The sequence below is a fragment of the Gymnodraco acuticeps genome, unplaced genomic scaffold (genome assembly GCF_902827175.1).
Source record: "Gymnodraco acuticeps unplaced genomic scaffold, fGymAcu1.1, whole genome shotgun sequence".
NCBI lineage: Eukaryota > Metazoa > Chordata > Actinopteri > Perciformes > Bathydraconidae > Gymnodraco > Gymnodraco acuticeps.
Genome location: NW_022992100.1, coordinates 885,483 through 902,347, shown reverse-complemented (window position 1 = coordinate 902,347; position 16,865 = coordinate 885,483). Strand labels below are relative to the sequence as shown.

The window sequence follows — 16,865 nt, the reverse complement described above, 5'->3', positions numbered from 1 at the left end:
CCCCATCCAGTGGCTGCTTTTGTTTTTAGTCTAACCTCAAAAGGTGGTTGGAGCACCGTGTTGGGCACCATTGGGTGCACGGTCGCGTTAAAACCTGTGATTAAGGGGGCAAAGCAGTCATTGCAAGGCAAGGCTCACGTCTTACCCTTGGAGGCATCCTTGTCTTCTTTAGGCTTCGCCACTTTTCCGCTCATAGATCCCAGTTTGGATGTGTAATTCCCGATTTAGACAGGAATCGAAATCCCTTTAATTGCTGACTGTCCTCAATGAAATCCTTACCACAGGTTCCAGGTGCTGAGATAAGGTTTCTGTGGAGAGATAAACATTCATCAGAAACGTTCCAGTCATAACAGAAGTGCAGCAGCGTGTTGGTGTTAAAGCAGGGCCATATCAAGAGACAATGGACCGTGGGAGCTTCTCAAGAAGCAAGGTGTTATTGGGTATGCATAGTAATTGGATATCAGTCGAAACTATTGATGATATATAAACACACAAACGACAAAGAGCCCATATGGTTTCAATAAACACCAAGGACCAGCCTGCCGTGTGTATCTTTCAGCAGCAGTGTCTTACAACCACGCGTAAACCTACCTTATCTCCTCCACGTTTTCTGCTACATCAATGCACATTGATGAAAGGAAATGCTCCCACCGCGAATCCCGTTATGTTGCATACAAAAATCACGACCTGCTCTACTGGGACAAAGGAGAGGCGCAAAAAGCTGATAAATTAATCGCAGGTTGTCGTTCCTCCACAGGTCTTTCAATCAATGTTGAAAAAGGGAAAAAATAGAGGTCAAAACACTGACGAACAACCCCTGAGGGATAATTATTGTCCAGTAGTTGGAGCGACCAGGTTCTCCTGTCTGAGGCTTTTCCTACTGACGAGCTGTGCTCCTCTGAACGCGCGGCAGCCAGGATCAACAGGATACACAACGTGAGAGCCCCCCACGTTATAGCGCCAGTTCACACCGTGGACATTTGTTTTTATTTTACTTCAGTAGCACCGCTGAGATGAAAACGACCCCCCTTCGTAATTGCTGTCAGTGTGTTCGTGGAGTTGTCGATGCGGTGAAGAATTAAAGCAGGAGTCTGCACTGCATGTTGCTCACCATCTCTATGTTGCTCTCAATCAGTTGCGTTTGCGGAGCTATGCGTCATCCCATTCACATACAGCTTGCACATTTACCTCTCAGATGATCGCTGGGGTTTTCTTTGACATCATGACATGCATTAACTGTGTTGAAACAAGCGACAGGATGATATAAGTATAAAATAGAAAAACAGAAGCTAATTCATTTTCATTTTTCTTTAGGTAAAATAAGCCTATGGATGTATTAGACGGTAAAAACAGGGACACTTGCAATTGTGTTTCATTTTGTTCAAAATCATCCAGGACTTCATATTTCATATATTAAGAGAGGTTCAAATAGTGAAATAGAAAGCAGCAAACAGTTTTGTTGATTTGTTGGGCTGGTTGGTTCACCCCACTTACAAAACAGATGTTCATATTCATCCCTTGTGGTGTTTTGCCATGTAAAATAAGTGTAATTTATTTGCACAGGTTTTACAATATCTGTCCTCAAAGCTTAATGTTAGTGACAATTAATTTAAGAAATGTGAAAGTAAACAAAATATGTTTTTCTTTTCCAAAAACAATGTGCTGTTTTCCATTAATTATCCATAAACTTCACAGTGAACCGTTTATATAATAAATGGTCTTTCCTTACCTTTAAAACTGGTCAAAACGATGGCTAAAAGTTGCTCCTCATCCTTCACTTTTACTCGCATCAAGCCGTCCTGATAAAATTGTCAGAAATCAGTCATCCAAATTGTTTTCAGGACTCCTCATTCCCTTTTATGGTCACTATAATACAACACATTTGAATTATTGTTTATATCAGCTGTCATTCAGAAGTCCCAGTCCAATCCCAGTCTGATTTTTGCCAGCTTTTTGTCTGGGAGCAGGTCTGTTAGCACTCAGTGGCAGCAGAGAAAAAAGACCTGCAGGTTGAGGGTTACAGGATCTATAGTTGCTATTTTTAGAAGAAACAGGACTCCTTTTAAAGTTTCTTGGCATGCTCAAATCTTCCAGAGACATCTAAGGCACACTGGGGCCTGTTTCAATAATCTGCTATGCCTCAAATGGTCAAATCACACATTTAAATTGAACAACCTTGAAGTACATTTATAAGTTCATAGTATGGTGTGTATGGTATAAAAGTATGTACATACGCACTTTATTGATTTGTGTTACCTTGATAGTCTTCAATCTCTTGTACACCTAAACATGTTCTTTGTTTTTATGGCTTTTGACTTTTACAATTTTAGAACTATTAATTTTTTTGTCCCGGTGGTTGTTGCCATAATGAATTTAGGGAGACAGCTGAATCGATGTCCATGTGCCTCTTAATTTTTTATTAAATCTTAATTTAAAGCCCATTAAAACGCCCAGGAGCTGTTTTAGTCCCCCCTGTTTAGAGTGCTTGGCTCATTTAGCTCTTTATTAAATGTATTGATTTATTACTTTTTCTTAAATCAAGAGATTTTACTCATCATTTACAGTCACTGGCAGTCACAGGCGCGGTTATTATTTATGTCAGCAGAGGCTATCTTAGCACCAGACCAGAATCAAGAATACGTTAAATCGATAGGATCTGACCCCGAGTAGCTCAGGGGTCAAGAGGTAACACTGGAAGAAAGGTGAGGGGGGACAATGAGAGGATGTCTTCTTTAAGGAAAAACTAGCATCATCACACAGAAACACAATGGCTGTGCCTGTTGATGTGCTCCTGCCTCACACACACCTTACTACTTCTTTGATGGTAGCCGGAGGATTGTTGACATCAACCTGGATCCATTTTCATCTTCTTCTTATAGATTTATATATTTTTAGCATTTGGATTGTATACGTTGTTAATGTATAACTTGTTAAATGTATACACACAACACCTATTGCAGGTCTGACCGTCCTTGGAGAGGGATCCCTCCTCTGTTGATCTCCAAGAGGTTTCTTCTGTTTCTTTCCCATTAATTGTGGGAGTTTTCCCTTATCCGATGTGAGGGTCAAAGAACAGGCTGCCGTATTCTGTACAATTTCTAAAGCCCCCACTCTAAAGAGACACATATAAAATGTATGATATTGGGCTATATAAATAAACATATAATCATAAACACATTAAATAAATAATCTGCTTTATTTCAAGAAAAATGTGTAGTAGTTAATGAAAAATATCTTATTTTCATTATTATATGTACAACTTGTTGTTAGTCTCAACCAGGACATTCTGAGTGCATTTTGAATATCTTATCCTTAATTTGGCAATTATCAAATATCAGTTTGGCAAAACTAACATAACCCAAATAAATTGTGGTGTTTTTGCTTAAACTAAATAGGACGGTTTTGAAGGATACATTCAATATGAAGTGAAAATATGTATAATATGTAAATAAGTGTAAAAACTGTTGAGCTGGCAAAATACCAACGGAACAAAGTTGCTGGAGTTTATGACAAAGCAGTAAGGAAGGGTAGGCTATGCAGTCAAGATACATATTGAACTAGATGCAAATACAAATTGAGACTGACATAGGACACATGAATCTTACCACACTTAAACAGTCGTAGTGTTTACATGACGCAGAGCTCTGTATGTTAGGAATGAGTGGGTTAGAAAGAGTGTGAATGTCATTGGGTTGTGTTCCCTCTGTGTCCATGGCCTGTGGCCCCCCATGACCTTTGCCGCATGGCTTCTCTGTTCAGAACCACGTTCAGCCCGGCCTGTTCAGAGCAAAGCCCTGCGGCACACACAAACTCCTGACTCACACCGATGTCACATCACAGGCTGTGACCACCAAGGACACACAAAAACCCTGATTCACTTTTCTTGTTTGCTGATTGCAGGATTTCTGCTAGAATGCATCATTACCTTATAAAACATGTATTCAACTGTTCCTATGAGAGGCATGTTACTCTAAGTAATGTTGTGTATGGGTCTGGGTTACATAATCCTGTCAAATCAACAAATATTCTACAAGGTTCTTAAGGATCTGCACACGCCTTTTAACACATTATGATTTATATTGACTTGCATGAAATTGTATTCTGAAAGGTACACTTCAGTTGTTTTTGTCGAATCCAAGCGCATTCATCTGCAGATGTCCTCCAAATGCACTGTTGATGTATTGAAAATCTTTGAATTGTGTTTTGTATCTATTGATTGGTAGTGTTTATGAGGAAGAGTTGTCTTGGCAGCAAACATATATAACTTGTGTACATTAGCCAGGATTAATTTCCATGTGGACTAAGATCATAGTGTGTGTTATTTGTCATTTCTGTTAGCAGTATTTATGCAAGATATTAGGATTTTTCCAGTTCAAAACAATCACTCAGGGCAGTATGATATCATGGAGTGTGCAGGGGTTTACTCCAGGTGATGTGCTTTCTTTTAATATTTATAAAACATGTGATTCAAACAGCAATGTTATTTTTATTTATCAGCCATCAGACTAACCCTAACTTGTATCATATCAAAGAGCAGAATTTCTCAGAGGAAATTAAACTTGTTGACATTTTTGCGAAAAGCTCTTGATTTGATTTGCACCAGATTTTGTAGACGTCGAACATAAACGTCTATAAAATCTTTACACACCCTCATACGACCATATATGTTATAGACCATGTCATGGTTTTAATTACTAGACATTCAGTTCAAAATCTATTTCCAATCGCAAGGATAATGGCCACTCCTCCCTATCTGCACACTGAGCTGACTTGTAAATCAGCCGCAGGAGGACTGACTGAGTGAACCGATGGAGAATGAGATGCTTTATTTGTAACTTGGCTATAGAATCACCCAAATCAAGAAGAAGCCATTATGGGTGAAAGAAGAGATCAGTCCTAAAAAATCATTCTTTGGGACAGACTGTGATTAGCCCCGGTTGCTCATCTGCCTCTGTTTGTCGGTGTTAGCTGATACAAGCTCTGAGTGTGGCTGATAAGGTGATCCGGCTGGTTCTGCTTCAGGCTGCTGATGACAGCGGACACAAGCTGCGGCCGAGGAGTGTTTGTAGATTGTGTGTCTGTGGTTTGTGTAATGTGGATGGGATTTATCACAATCCAACAACAAATATTGTGTCACTCAATCAAAATGTGCCTAAAGTTACATAAATCACTACGTGTGTTCGGGACAGGATTGATTCATTAAGTACATTGTGCATTTTGGATGCTATACGAACATCTATTTACTCAGTAACTTTGGAAGTTGTTATGAGGTTCTTACCGTAAATGAGTATATTGGATAATAGCAGCAAATGCTTAATTAAAGCCAAGGACTGAAAATGAAGGCAATAAAAAATGTTACGCATTTGTGAACACTTGTTGTGTCAAAGCCTCGCACATAAAAGTGATTGATTTCATCAAACACTATTTGCAGGACTACTGCACCTGCTCATTAATCTCGGAGCCTCACACAACCCAGGAACACTGACCTCACTTCCAGAGGTCACCATGGGGTTAGCAAGTTATTTCAATGCTAAAGAGGTCAGGGTCGAAAGGTGTGACAGTATGTCATATTTCTCTCATGTCTCCCTTTACTACACCACATAATGAACTTGGCAGCTCTCCAGATTGCATTTTTATATCTTTCATGTCACAAACTCAGGGTGTATTTCCTCATAGGGCACGATGGTCTACATGTCTTTGGTGCAGCTGAGACTCTGCCCCTGGTGATTAAACCTTCATCAGTCCACTGGCAGGCGAGTTACGTGCATGTTTTACTCTGTAAAGTTGGGCTTGGTTTATTATAATGAAACATTTATTTGAGCCATTTCCACCTCATTGGCTCTGTCCAATGCTGATTTTTGCCAAGCCATTTTTGACATTTAGCAAGAAAACAGTAAGCGCTTTCTCACCAGGAGGGATGAGAGCTCCACTTTTCATTAACGGTGGCTGAACATCTCGAGCTGGCAGCGTCTGTCAGCTCGGCTGCATCACGGCTCACAGGACCAGGGGTGGACTGGAGCTCTCATTTCTTAGGAACTCATAATAGTACTTTGTTTCTGGGTCACTATCAGTGAGAGTTGGTACATATACTTTTGCAAAACCAGGCACTGGATAAGCATCTTAATTCATCTCATTTAGCCCACACATGGACATGTTTGGACTCATAAACATTTTTGGACTCATAAACATGCACCCATAAATGATGCTTTTGCAAATGTAGCTAAACCTTTAAACTAATTAGACCAAGCATAACTGGGTCAGTGACCTAGATACAGTACCCTCACCTTATTTAATAACTTTCTTATGCAATCATTATTGGAAGGGAAAAGTTATTATATCAGATATAACATGTTAAATGCCCCAAACAACATTTTATTTCCAGCATATCTAAAATTGTATCATCAAAGTAGCCAATACAGTTCGTAAAACAGTATATCCTATATGTTTCCTGTCATGATTTCGTCCGATAGACTTCTAGTGTTTAAGATGATTGGACTGTGATGGGAGTTATGAGCCTGTAAATCCGAACGCTACCTCTCTTGTCTTCTGCAAAATATCAAGCCAATTGTTGAGCTGCAGAGTGTTTGGCTTGGTGGGAATGCATGTGGGCAAGCGGGGGATTGCTAGTGAAACATCAGGCTTTGAAATTACAGAAATGACTGTACTAATTAACGAAGCGAGGCTCTCTCAAATATCACATTAATGTCAATGACTTTATCCAGAGGGGGTGATAGAGGGGAGTAGTGCTTTGAGGCCTGTGGTGCTTCTTTTTACAGCTCACATCATAGAAGCTCCCCACGGATATGTAAACTCACAAGACTGAAGTGGAGTGAGAAATGCCCCGAAACACAAGATTGGATTCAGTCTTTGACTATCAAAAATACATTACATTTTTTTACTAGCACAGTAAGCTCCAGCCCAAGGTTGTAATGTTGGCCAGTGTTTACAAGCTGTACATCACCAAGAAGAAAGGCCAACTGCCTTTAGAGCATGGCTGTAGCATATGTGTTCACGGATTAGTCACTTCTTCCTTCAAGTTCTTGCAAAAAGATTGAAATCACTCTTATGTAATAAAACATTGTAAATAACATTATACTATACAATGGTACAGCTAGGGGATGGTATAGGCTTAGTTTACAACCAAGACAAGACACGGGAAAAAGCTGGACTAGTCCTGTCATCACTAAGCATTTGGCAGATATTTAACCCTTCCTAAAATCATAAACTGTATTTTTTCACTTTCACATTGGAAACAAATACCATATAATGTGTTATTCTGTGAGCTTTAGAGGTAGTCTGGATAATTGTCCCTATGAGAGAGACAAGCCAGCTGTTTCCTCTGGTTTCTGGGTTTATATTAAGCTAAGCTTAGTTTAACGGACATGAGAGTGTTATCAATCTTCCTATTCAGCTCTTGGCAAGGAAGCAAATTGCTCAGAATAATAAACCATTTTTTAAACATTTTCTTCTGTCTAAATTAACTTCCTACTGTTTTTTTCAGCCTGATTATTTTTTTGATTCCGAGTAAATAGTATCATTTAATTACACCATCTCTCTGTCTAATAATGTGTTTCCAGTGGGTGACATTGCAGGGTGTCTCTTGAGGATTTCCCATAAAACCAACATTTCATTTGCCTGCTCCTGATGGTACACTTTTCTCACTTCAGAAGCAAACACAGTCTGCGACAAATACAAAGTCCTACCGCTCACTCAGTCTTCAGTTCCTGTAATGTTCCTGACAGCTGCTCATCTTCCTCAACCTGCCAGTGGGATGTTATCCAAAACCGTCTCAGAGGAAAAACAGGAGTTTATAAATTAACCCTCTATGGCATACTGTTGCCCTCAGGCAACAAACCACTTTTTTCGACCTCACACTGGCCCTCTAAATATTTTTATTTTTTTAAATATACACAATGTCACATGACATGCTGGTGTCCAATAACATGAGGGAATTATATGGGTGTGGCATTTTGTCTGGGGGTGGAGCAGTCCTTTCTGCAAGCAAAACTGCAGGGGACTCAGGGCCACCACTTGGTAAGATACATTTCACTTTTTAACATATTAGAAATGTACACAACTTAAAATAAAAAATACATGCATGTGCATGAATACATAAAGAAGTATATTTGATATTTTATAAGACTTATTATGTATTTATTAATTAGCTAAAACTATGTTTTTTTGTTTGTTGCCTCAGGGCAACACTGTGCCACTTGGACCACTTTTTTCCAGGCAATATCATACAAGTGTGCTCAGCTGTAAAATGATAAACCTAATCAGTGTTTTTACCTCTACTGATATTTACAGGAAATGGACAACAAAACATGTTATGGGCAGAAGGGACACGATCAGGCTGTTAGGGCTATTCCGTCTGACAGTGAGGACAGTGAAGGTCAAGATAGGGTTAGGCACACAGACACACACACATAGACACACACACACATAATACACACACACACATATACACTCACAGACACACACACACACACACATAGACACACACACAGACACAGAAACACACACAGACACACACACATAGACACACACACACATAATACACACACACATATACACTCACAGACACACACACACACACATAGACACACACACAGACACAGAAACACACACAGACACACACACATAGACACACACACACATAATACACACACACACACATATACACTCACAGACACACACACACACACACACACACACACACACACACATAGACACACACACAGACACAGAAACACACACAGACACACACACACACACACACACAGAGAGACACACACATACAAACACATACAGTACACACACACACACACATACATACACACAGACACACATACACACACACACACACACACACACAGATACACATACACACACACACACAGACACACAGACACACACACAGACACACACACACAGACACACGCACATACACACACACACACACACACAGAGAGACACACACATACAAACACACACACACAGAGACATACAAACACATACACACACATACACACACACATACATACACACAGACACACATACACACACACACAGACACACAGATACACATACACACACACAGACACACACAGACACACACACACAGACACACGCACATACACACACATATATACACACACACACACACACACACACAGAGAGAGACACACACATACAAACACATACAAACACATACACACATACACACATAGGCGGAGTTTGACATTTGCGCTTGGGGGGGCAAACCTTTTTTACTGATGTCAGTACACAGTCATAACTATCGCGTGGGATGCTACGGATACAGTAGCAATAAAGCCAGCGCTCACCGCACTGATTATGACTTTTCCACATACGAACACAACTCGTCCCGTCATGCACGCCTCATGCCCGCCGTACACACACACTCATATGGAAGGGGCGGTCTCTCCCCCCAACAACAGTGCATTTCATAACTGTGCACATCTTATACTTATTTGATAACTACTATATCCCTTGGTTACTTGAACACTCTACAATATTATTAACCAGTGTCCTACCTTATTAAAATATTGATATACGAAATATTTGTATTGGAACAGTTTTCGACGTAGTAATGCTGTAATATATTTCAGCCACTAGGGGGGGAAATGCCCCCCCTGCCCCCCCGCAAAATCCGCCTATGCATACACACACCCACACTCACACACACACACACACACACAGACATACAAACACATACACACACACACACACACACACACACACACACACAGAGACACACACGCAGACACACACATACATGCACACACACACACACAGAGAGACATACAAACACATACACACACACACACACAAAGAAAACCTTTTGAATTCATATAGAGTTGTTTTCTCTATTTCTTCTGAATTGTAGAAATCCTTGGTGTTTCAATACCCTCGTAGCACAGTGTTGCCCTGAGGCAAAAACCAACCCCTGGTTGAGGGGTGAGGGGGGGTCACATTTTATAATTGATATAATATCAGGGACCCCTAAGCTCCTTAAACACATGGTGAAACATTTTTTTCCTCCCAAAATAAAAAGTCATGCCATAAAGGGCTAACCTAGATTGACAGAGTGCTAACATGTCACCGAACACAAGTACGGGTTTGCTTTGCATCTGTATATAAATAAGCCCTCAAAGAATATTGACACTTACATGTTAGGGTCTAAAGACGCTCTGAGCTCATGTTATCCCACGATAAAACATGAATATCTTCTCTGTTGTCTTTCTGTATCAGTCAAATGCCACTTTTTACAAACTCACCAACACTTGGTGAGATAGACAATTTTCTATAGTGAGTAAGTATGTCAATTTAATTTCTACAGCACATTTAAATACAGTTTAAGGTATCCAAAGTGCAGTACAAGAAAATAAATAACCTTGAAATATAAAGTGAAAAGTAGAAATAGAGACAAACCAATGACAACAATACACAGCCAATTTCAGATTTAGAATTATAGACGTTAAACATTTTAAATAACTATTGGGCCTAAAAGGTCATTTGATCAAAAACATATTTAGCTTAGATTTAAAAACAGAGTTAGAGGGAGCACATCTGATATCTAAAGACTACTGGTTCCACAGTTGTAGGTTTTTTTCTCCTTTAGTTTTAGTTGTGATCATTGGACATATGAGAGATTTGTCAGTGAATTAAGGCATGAGTTCTAGTTGTTTCTGGTCTTATGAGTAAGAAAGGGCTGATAGTGATAAGCAAGGTCAAATGACGAGAGACTAGTAATAGAGTAATGTACTTGCACTTATTAGTAGAAAATATAATCCAATCAGGGATTATTCGGACAACAGACATCTATATTAGTGTGATTAGATCAAGACAACACAGTGTCTGTCTTTGTAGTGAGTGTCCGAGAGCTGCTGCCAAAATAAATCGAGTCTCTGTAATGAGTATAGCTACAAGGTCATTTGGGGAGAAAGAGTTTAATTCAGGCACAGTAAGCCCTGATTGACACAGCCTTTACCTTGATGAAACATCTTCCCTGTTGTGAGTTGTCATCTAATTATAATTCAAAATGCAGGCCTGACTGATTAGCCCTTCACAGCATTGAAAACATTAGACACTTCTTTTTTTATATTTGGGTATTTTTAGCGTTAGATTATAACATTCAAAGCTCCATCAACTTGAAAGTGATAAAAGATTGATGTATTTTTGGTAGTGCATTTATCCTTTTGTGGTTATATTCAGATCATAGATTGTGCCTCTTTAATTTCATAACATTGACTAAAAAGATATTAAAATATTACTGCGTATCTGTCGTTGTACAGATTTTCCCAAATCATGCTGCTCTTGTTTGAGCTGTGCAAACATTTTTGTTCCACAGCAACAGAAGAAAGGTTTTTACCAGCGCCGAACATAAGCCTTCTGTAAATGACACTGAGTCCCCGGTGAAAGACAGAGGTCTGCCTGCAGTCCAGGAGATACTGCGCGGTAACAATCAATAGCACTGAGCAAGCATCAGAGTTTTTATTATCTGGGAGGCCCTGACTCGATCCCCCACTGTAGTGACTAATCTAATTGGAGCTGACACACACTCCCCAGCTGCGGAGCTGCCAAAGAAAGAGTGAAGACAGTGATGTCAGGGAGATCTTCATCAATCAATAGTCAGTCGCAGACTATTTTACTTCCATCTATCCATCCATGCATCCACACCGTCCAGTTTTGTTAGTGTGCTGAGATCACAATTCATTACCTCAGCGCTACAGAAATAGCAAAACATGTGTTGCTATGTTCTCCTGTAGCTACAAACTATAGTGAGCCCAGTCAATTGTCTACACCTACTCTAAGTTAGTTACAGAGTTACTAACTTAGAAATATGACTCAGCAAGGGCAAAGTGTAACTATAGAAATGTTTTGGACTGTAGTTGGAACACATATCAAAACCTTACTTTACTCCTCCTGGCTGGAAATGATTGAGAAGTTCTTGTATTGAGCAGACAGTGTTAATTACTCAAGCGAATTAATTATTCAGTCTCTGAACGATTCAATGAAATATAAATGCCTCCAGTCAATAGTTGCCAACACTCGAGAAGACTTTGGACTCCCTCTGGGGGGATTTCATAGCCAGAGATGGGTTGCATCTTCTACGCCAGAACACAGAATGACACCGGAGTTAATTCTTAACTGGCTGGAGCAACACAGGTTTCATATGACCACTGCAGCATTGTCTTGGTTATCGATCGGAGAAATTATATTCTAGATGTAAACATATTAAAGTATTGATCTGTACTTGTTACCTTTTTACACTGCCTTTATGTTTAATTGTCCTGTTTGTCATACATACTTTGTGGTTGTTTGCTCTTAACCTGTTCAATAAATGTAAAATCTAGGCAAAATATAAATAATACTAAAACTTTACCCAGCCTAACTCAATATTTAATTTATAATATACACACATTGTGTGGCTTCCCTTCCTCTAATTGTAGAAGTTGCTTTTAAATATAGTCATTCCATGTTATTGTATTTGTTTTACTTAGACTGAGAGCTGTCTCTGTGCTACAGTGATGAAGAATGGCTTATGTGATCCCATAACCCTCCACTATTTGTGTGTAATTTGGATGACTGAGGTGTTTGTTCGCCATCTTGTGGTCAAAAGTCAAAAGTGCATTTTATTATGGCACAAAAAACATGAAGAAAAGCTTTATTTATCAATAAAAGCATCAATCAATTTATATAGTTCATTTAGTTTAATGTCATTTCACAATAATTATCAATCATTTGATCAATATATCTTAATCACACATCACAATCATTGACATTGAAGATGTATGGCACAACAATAACAATAAAAAAACAAATCAATTAAAAAAAACTTCAAATAGATCATTATTATTGATGGGGTGGGTTTAAAAAAATATATATATATATTGTTCCTGGACATTTTTTTTATTTGTCTCAATATGTTTACATATTTTCTTAAATGTGGTAAAAAACTAGAACATTTAATGAACAGGTCTGGTTGAATCCTCTATTCTGATGTCCCCACTGTTGGTTTATTTACAAAACTCAGTGCATGTGGATGTTGACACTGGAACTTCCAGACAGTCAGGACAGTCAACTAGTTGTGAGCGTACATGAGCAAACACAGCGCTGTACTTTGGAGTGATGGTGGTGTGTGTTTGTGTGAGGACACCACAGCAGTTTGGAATGGCACTCGTTACTTTGTCTGTCTTGTGTTGCCTGCTGTTGGACTTTCAGCTGGGATATGGAGGTATTTTATGCTTCATCTTTGTGGTGCTCATAAATAATTTCTCTCTGGAGGTTTATCTTAGACGTTTGTCTTACTTTTGGAGTGTTGTCAATACCTGTGCTAGGTAGAAAAATAAATCAAAATCAATATAGAGTATCTATACTTTACATATTTGTTGTTGCGGCGTATGAGATGAAGACAGTTTTTAGAGACTGCTAATATTTATATTTTTGTTTTACTCACTTTAGCCCCAGCTCCCGCCTCAGGCCCTGTGTTCCTGTCCAGTCAGGCAGCTGACAACGTTCTGCGGAGACACAAACGCTACAACACTGGTGTGTTTGAGGAGTTCCAGGAAGGCAACCTGGAGAGAGAGTGTATAGAGGAAGTGTGTGACCTGGAAGAGGCCAGGGAGGTCTTTGAGAACTATGACAAGACAGTGGGTATTTATTGATATTGTTTTTTATTATACATACGCTTGGCATTCCTTGCTTTACTCACCATAGACTTTACTCTGTATTTTAGATGGAGTTCTGGGCTGGATATATAGGTAAGACATCCGACATCAGCCTCCAAAGATGCTTCTCTTTCTAACCTTTAAACCTTGCTGTCCAAAAGTAAAATGTCTGGGTTTTTCTTCAGATGGCAATCAGTGTAAATCAAGCCCGTGTCTGAACCAGGGGTCGTGCACAGACCACCTGGGCTACTACACCTGCACGTGTCCGTCTGGCTTCACTGGCAGGAGGTGTGAGATCGGTAAGTGAAAGATCAGATGCTCAATATAAAATCTAGTCAAAAGAAATTAGATTTTTATGTTACATGATCCAAAGTTTCTCAGAATACGAAATCAAATCAGATCTCAGTCTCACAGGATAAACAGCCAGACCCTCCTTTTGTTTCTAAATTCAATCAAAAGCTTGCATCCAGCATCATTCAGGTTTTAGGTTCCAAAATTAGATTGTTTGTGGATATTTAAAAAACAGCTTTCAAAGTGCCCTCTGTGAAGTGAGTGCCATTTCCTAAGTCACACTTGTATTTGACAGTGTTGAAGGTGTCCTTAAAGGATAGGTTCACAATATAAAGTCTGTCTTGCAATAGGTATGAGATGTGGACATTAAAACAAGTTGTGCTTGTGTTAATGATTTATTCTGTCGATGATGGACGTCAAAAGATATCTTCTCTATCTTTTTCAATGTAAAAGATGTGGGACAAAATACGTAGCCCTCGTTCTGTGCAAAAAGTATTCACACAAAACAACACGTACACAGTATGGCATCAACATGTCATTGTATATATGTACTAAGAGGATGGGTTTGAATGAATAACGCATTTTTTCTCCTCAGCTATAGCAAAAAGGTGTGATGTGAACAACGGAGACTGTATGCACTTCTGTGAATCAATGAGACCCGTTGGAGCAAAATGCTCATGTGCGAGAGGATACAGGCTGCTGCAGGACGGAGTTAACTGTGAAGCAGAAGGTATCGATGAGTCTCTGATTATGTCTCTTCTAAATATCATAATAATGACTTTTAAATTCAACGATGCGACTCCTCCTTTCTCACATCACTAGTGGAGTTTCCATGTGGCAGAACTGCCCTGACAGAGGTGAGTGCAGTACTCTCTCGCTCTCTATTCGGCCATGGGAATGCCAGCCTGCAGAACACCACAGCTCCGACCATCATCTCCACTACTGCATCCCCTCCTTCAACTCCAGCCAGTACCCCGGCGACTTCTCCCTCTACAAATAACTCTGTAAAAATCCACTCCCGAATGAAATTGCCCTGGTGGGTTTTCCGTGATGCTGAGGCCCCTGAAGAGGAGCCACCCATACCTATTAAACGCATTGTAGGAGGCACGGCGGTAATCCCAGGCGAGATCCCATGGCAGGTATTGTTTAGAAGTTCAAGTATATCTGGCATTGGTACACAAGGGAGACAGCAGCTCTATTCACTTTCTTGAACTTATTCTCAGCGATTGTCTTACTTTTTGTTCAGGTAGCCTTGGTAGAGCGTTCTGGTGATTTGTTCTGTGGGGGCTCCATCCTCAGCGATCAATGGGTTATCACTGCTGCTCATTGCCTGATGGAGGCAGAACGCTCCTTCTTCATCAGAGTAGGTAAGAATCACAGCCACCGACAAGTCTCACCGCCGCTAAGGCCTGAGGCAGGAGCTCTGTGAAGAGTTAAAATGACGTGTCAATTCATTGATTTGTTAATTAACAAGTTGTCTATTTTTAATAGTTGATTAATTGTTAATTTAAGCAAAAAGGACAAGAGATCTCTGCTTCTAGCTTCTGAGTTGTAAGGAGTTGCTGTTTGTATTATGCAATATTTGACAAAGGGATTTTGGACTGTTGGTAGGCCAAAGAAACATTTCAATATATGACTTTTTTTTGTACCAGGCCTATTTTTCTACTATGCAATTTACATGCATGTACCAAATGATTGATAGATATATCAAGCAAACGATTGTTGGATTTATTTGATAATTGATAACAAAGACACTTAATACTATAATCATACCAAATAATCATGATGAAAGCCCAAGAGTAAAGCTTTGCAGCATGTGCGTAGTCCTTGAAATAATTTCATCTTAATGTAATGTTATTTATCACACTTCCATGGGAAATGTATGATCCCTTCTGTTTTGAGACATCCACTGCATGTTTTATTGTATAGAGTTCATCTATCCACTGATATCTGTAATGTCTCTACCTGCAGGAGAGCATAACATCAACATCAAAGAGGGCTCGGAGCAGGATTATGACGTGTTGGAGCAGCACATGCATCCCAGATATAATGGCACTCTTAGCTTGTATAACCATGACATCGCCCTGCTGTACCTCAAAAACCCCATCAGCTTCTCCACAACAGTTCGACCCATCTGCATCGGGCCCAAGGCCTTCACTGAGGCCCTGGTGAAGGGGTCTACCCCGGCCACGGTCAGCGGCTGGGGCCGGATGAGCTTCCTCGGGCTCACGGCGGACACTTTGCAGAAGGTCCAGGTTCCCTTCACAGGCCGGACGGAGTGTAAGCGCAGCAGCAGCGCCAGGATCACTCGCTTCATGTTCTGCGCAGGATACTACGACGAGGCCAAAGACTCCTGTCAGGGGGACAGTGGAGGGCCCCACACTAACAGTATGCACGACACATGGTTCCTCACGGGCATTGTGAGCTGGGGGGAGGAATGTGCAAAGCAGGGGAAATATGGTGTGTACACCCGGGTGTCCCTTTACTACCGCTGGATCAACCATGTGATGGGGATAACTAAACACAGGCTGGCTATTGATGTGGAAGACCCTGACCCTGAAATTGATGAATTATAGATTTGAAAAATATGAATGGTAAACAAATGTTAAAATCTTTTTGCTTTCTAATGTTTTGCACACGATAGTAGTTTGATAACTAAAGGCATTAATACATAATTTACATTGACCGAAGAGCCATTAAAATCCACCATGCCAATTTCATACTGTACTTTTACAAACATTTGAAAAATACTTGATTACGTGATTTTCTGTCATTCGATATTGGATAACAAATATTGTGAAATAAATAACATCAAATGTATGTCATGCCTGTAATGCATTGTTTACAGTAACAACAACAACACACATCACTCCCCTCTGCTGG

At 39.9% G+C, this 16,865-nt stretch overlaps 2 protein-coding genes across 3 annotated transcripts in view; one reads left to right on the top strand and one right to left on the bottom strand.

The window, feature by feature from the left end:
- fgf13a (fibroblast growth factor 13a) overlaps positions 1-1,064 on the bottom strand; it is an 88,029-nt gene extending 86,965 nt beyond the window's left edge. Inside the window, exons 1-2 of one of the 2 annotated variants that reach the window (XM_034202848.1) lie at positions 592-1,064; positions 146-308 (exon numbers count right to left, since the gene is read on the bottom strand). In XM_034202848.1, the coding sequence (XP_034058739.1) occupies positions 146-194 (49 nt within the window). In that variant the 5' untranslated portion in view covers positions 195-308; positions 592-1,064. The remainder of the gene's footprint in view (positions 1-145; positions 309-591) is intronic. The other variant, XM_034202850.1, reaches the window with a different exon arrangement.
- Positions 1,065-13,106: 12,042 nt separating this feature from the next.
- Positions 13,107-16,802, top strand: f9a (coagulation factor IXa). The gene is made up of 8 exons (XM_034202887.1): positions 13,107-13,258; positions 13,486-13,673; positions 13,760-13,784; positions 13,877-13,990; positions 14,578-14,712; positions 14,805-15,121; positions 15,229-15,349; positions 15,954-16,802. The coding sequence occupies exons 1-8, from the start codon at positions 13,153-13,155 to the stop codon at positions 16,556-16,558; spliced, it is 1,611 nt and encodes a 536-aa protein (XP_034058778.1). The 5' UTR covers positions 13,107-13,152; the 3' UTR covers positions 16,559-16,802.
- The last annotated feature ends 63 nt before the right edge of the window (positions 16,803-16,865 follow it).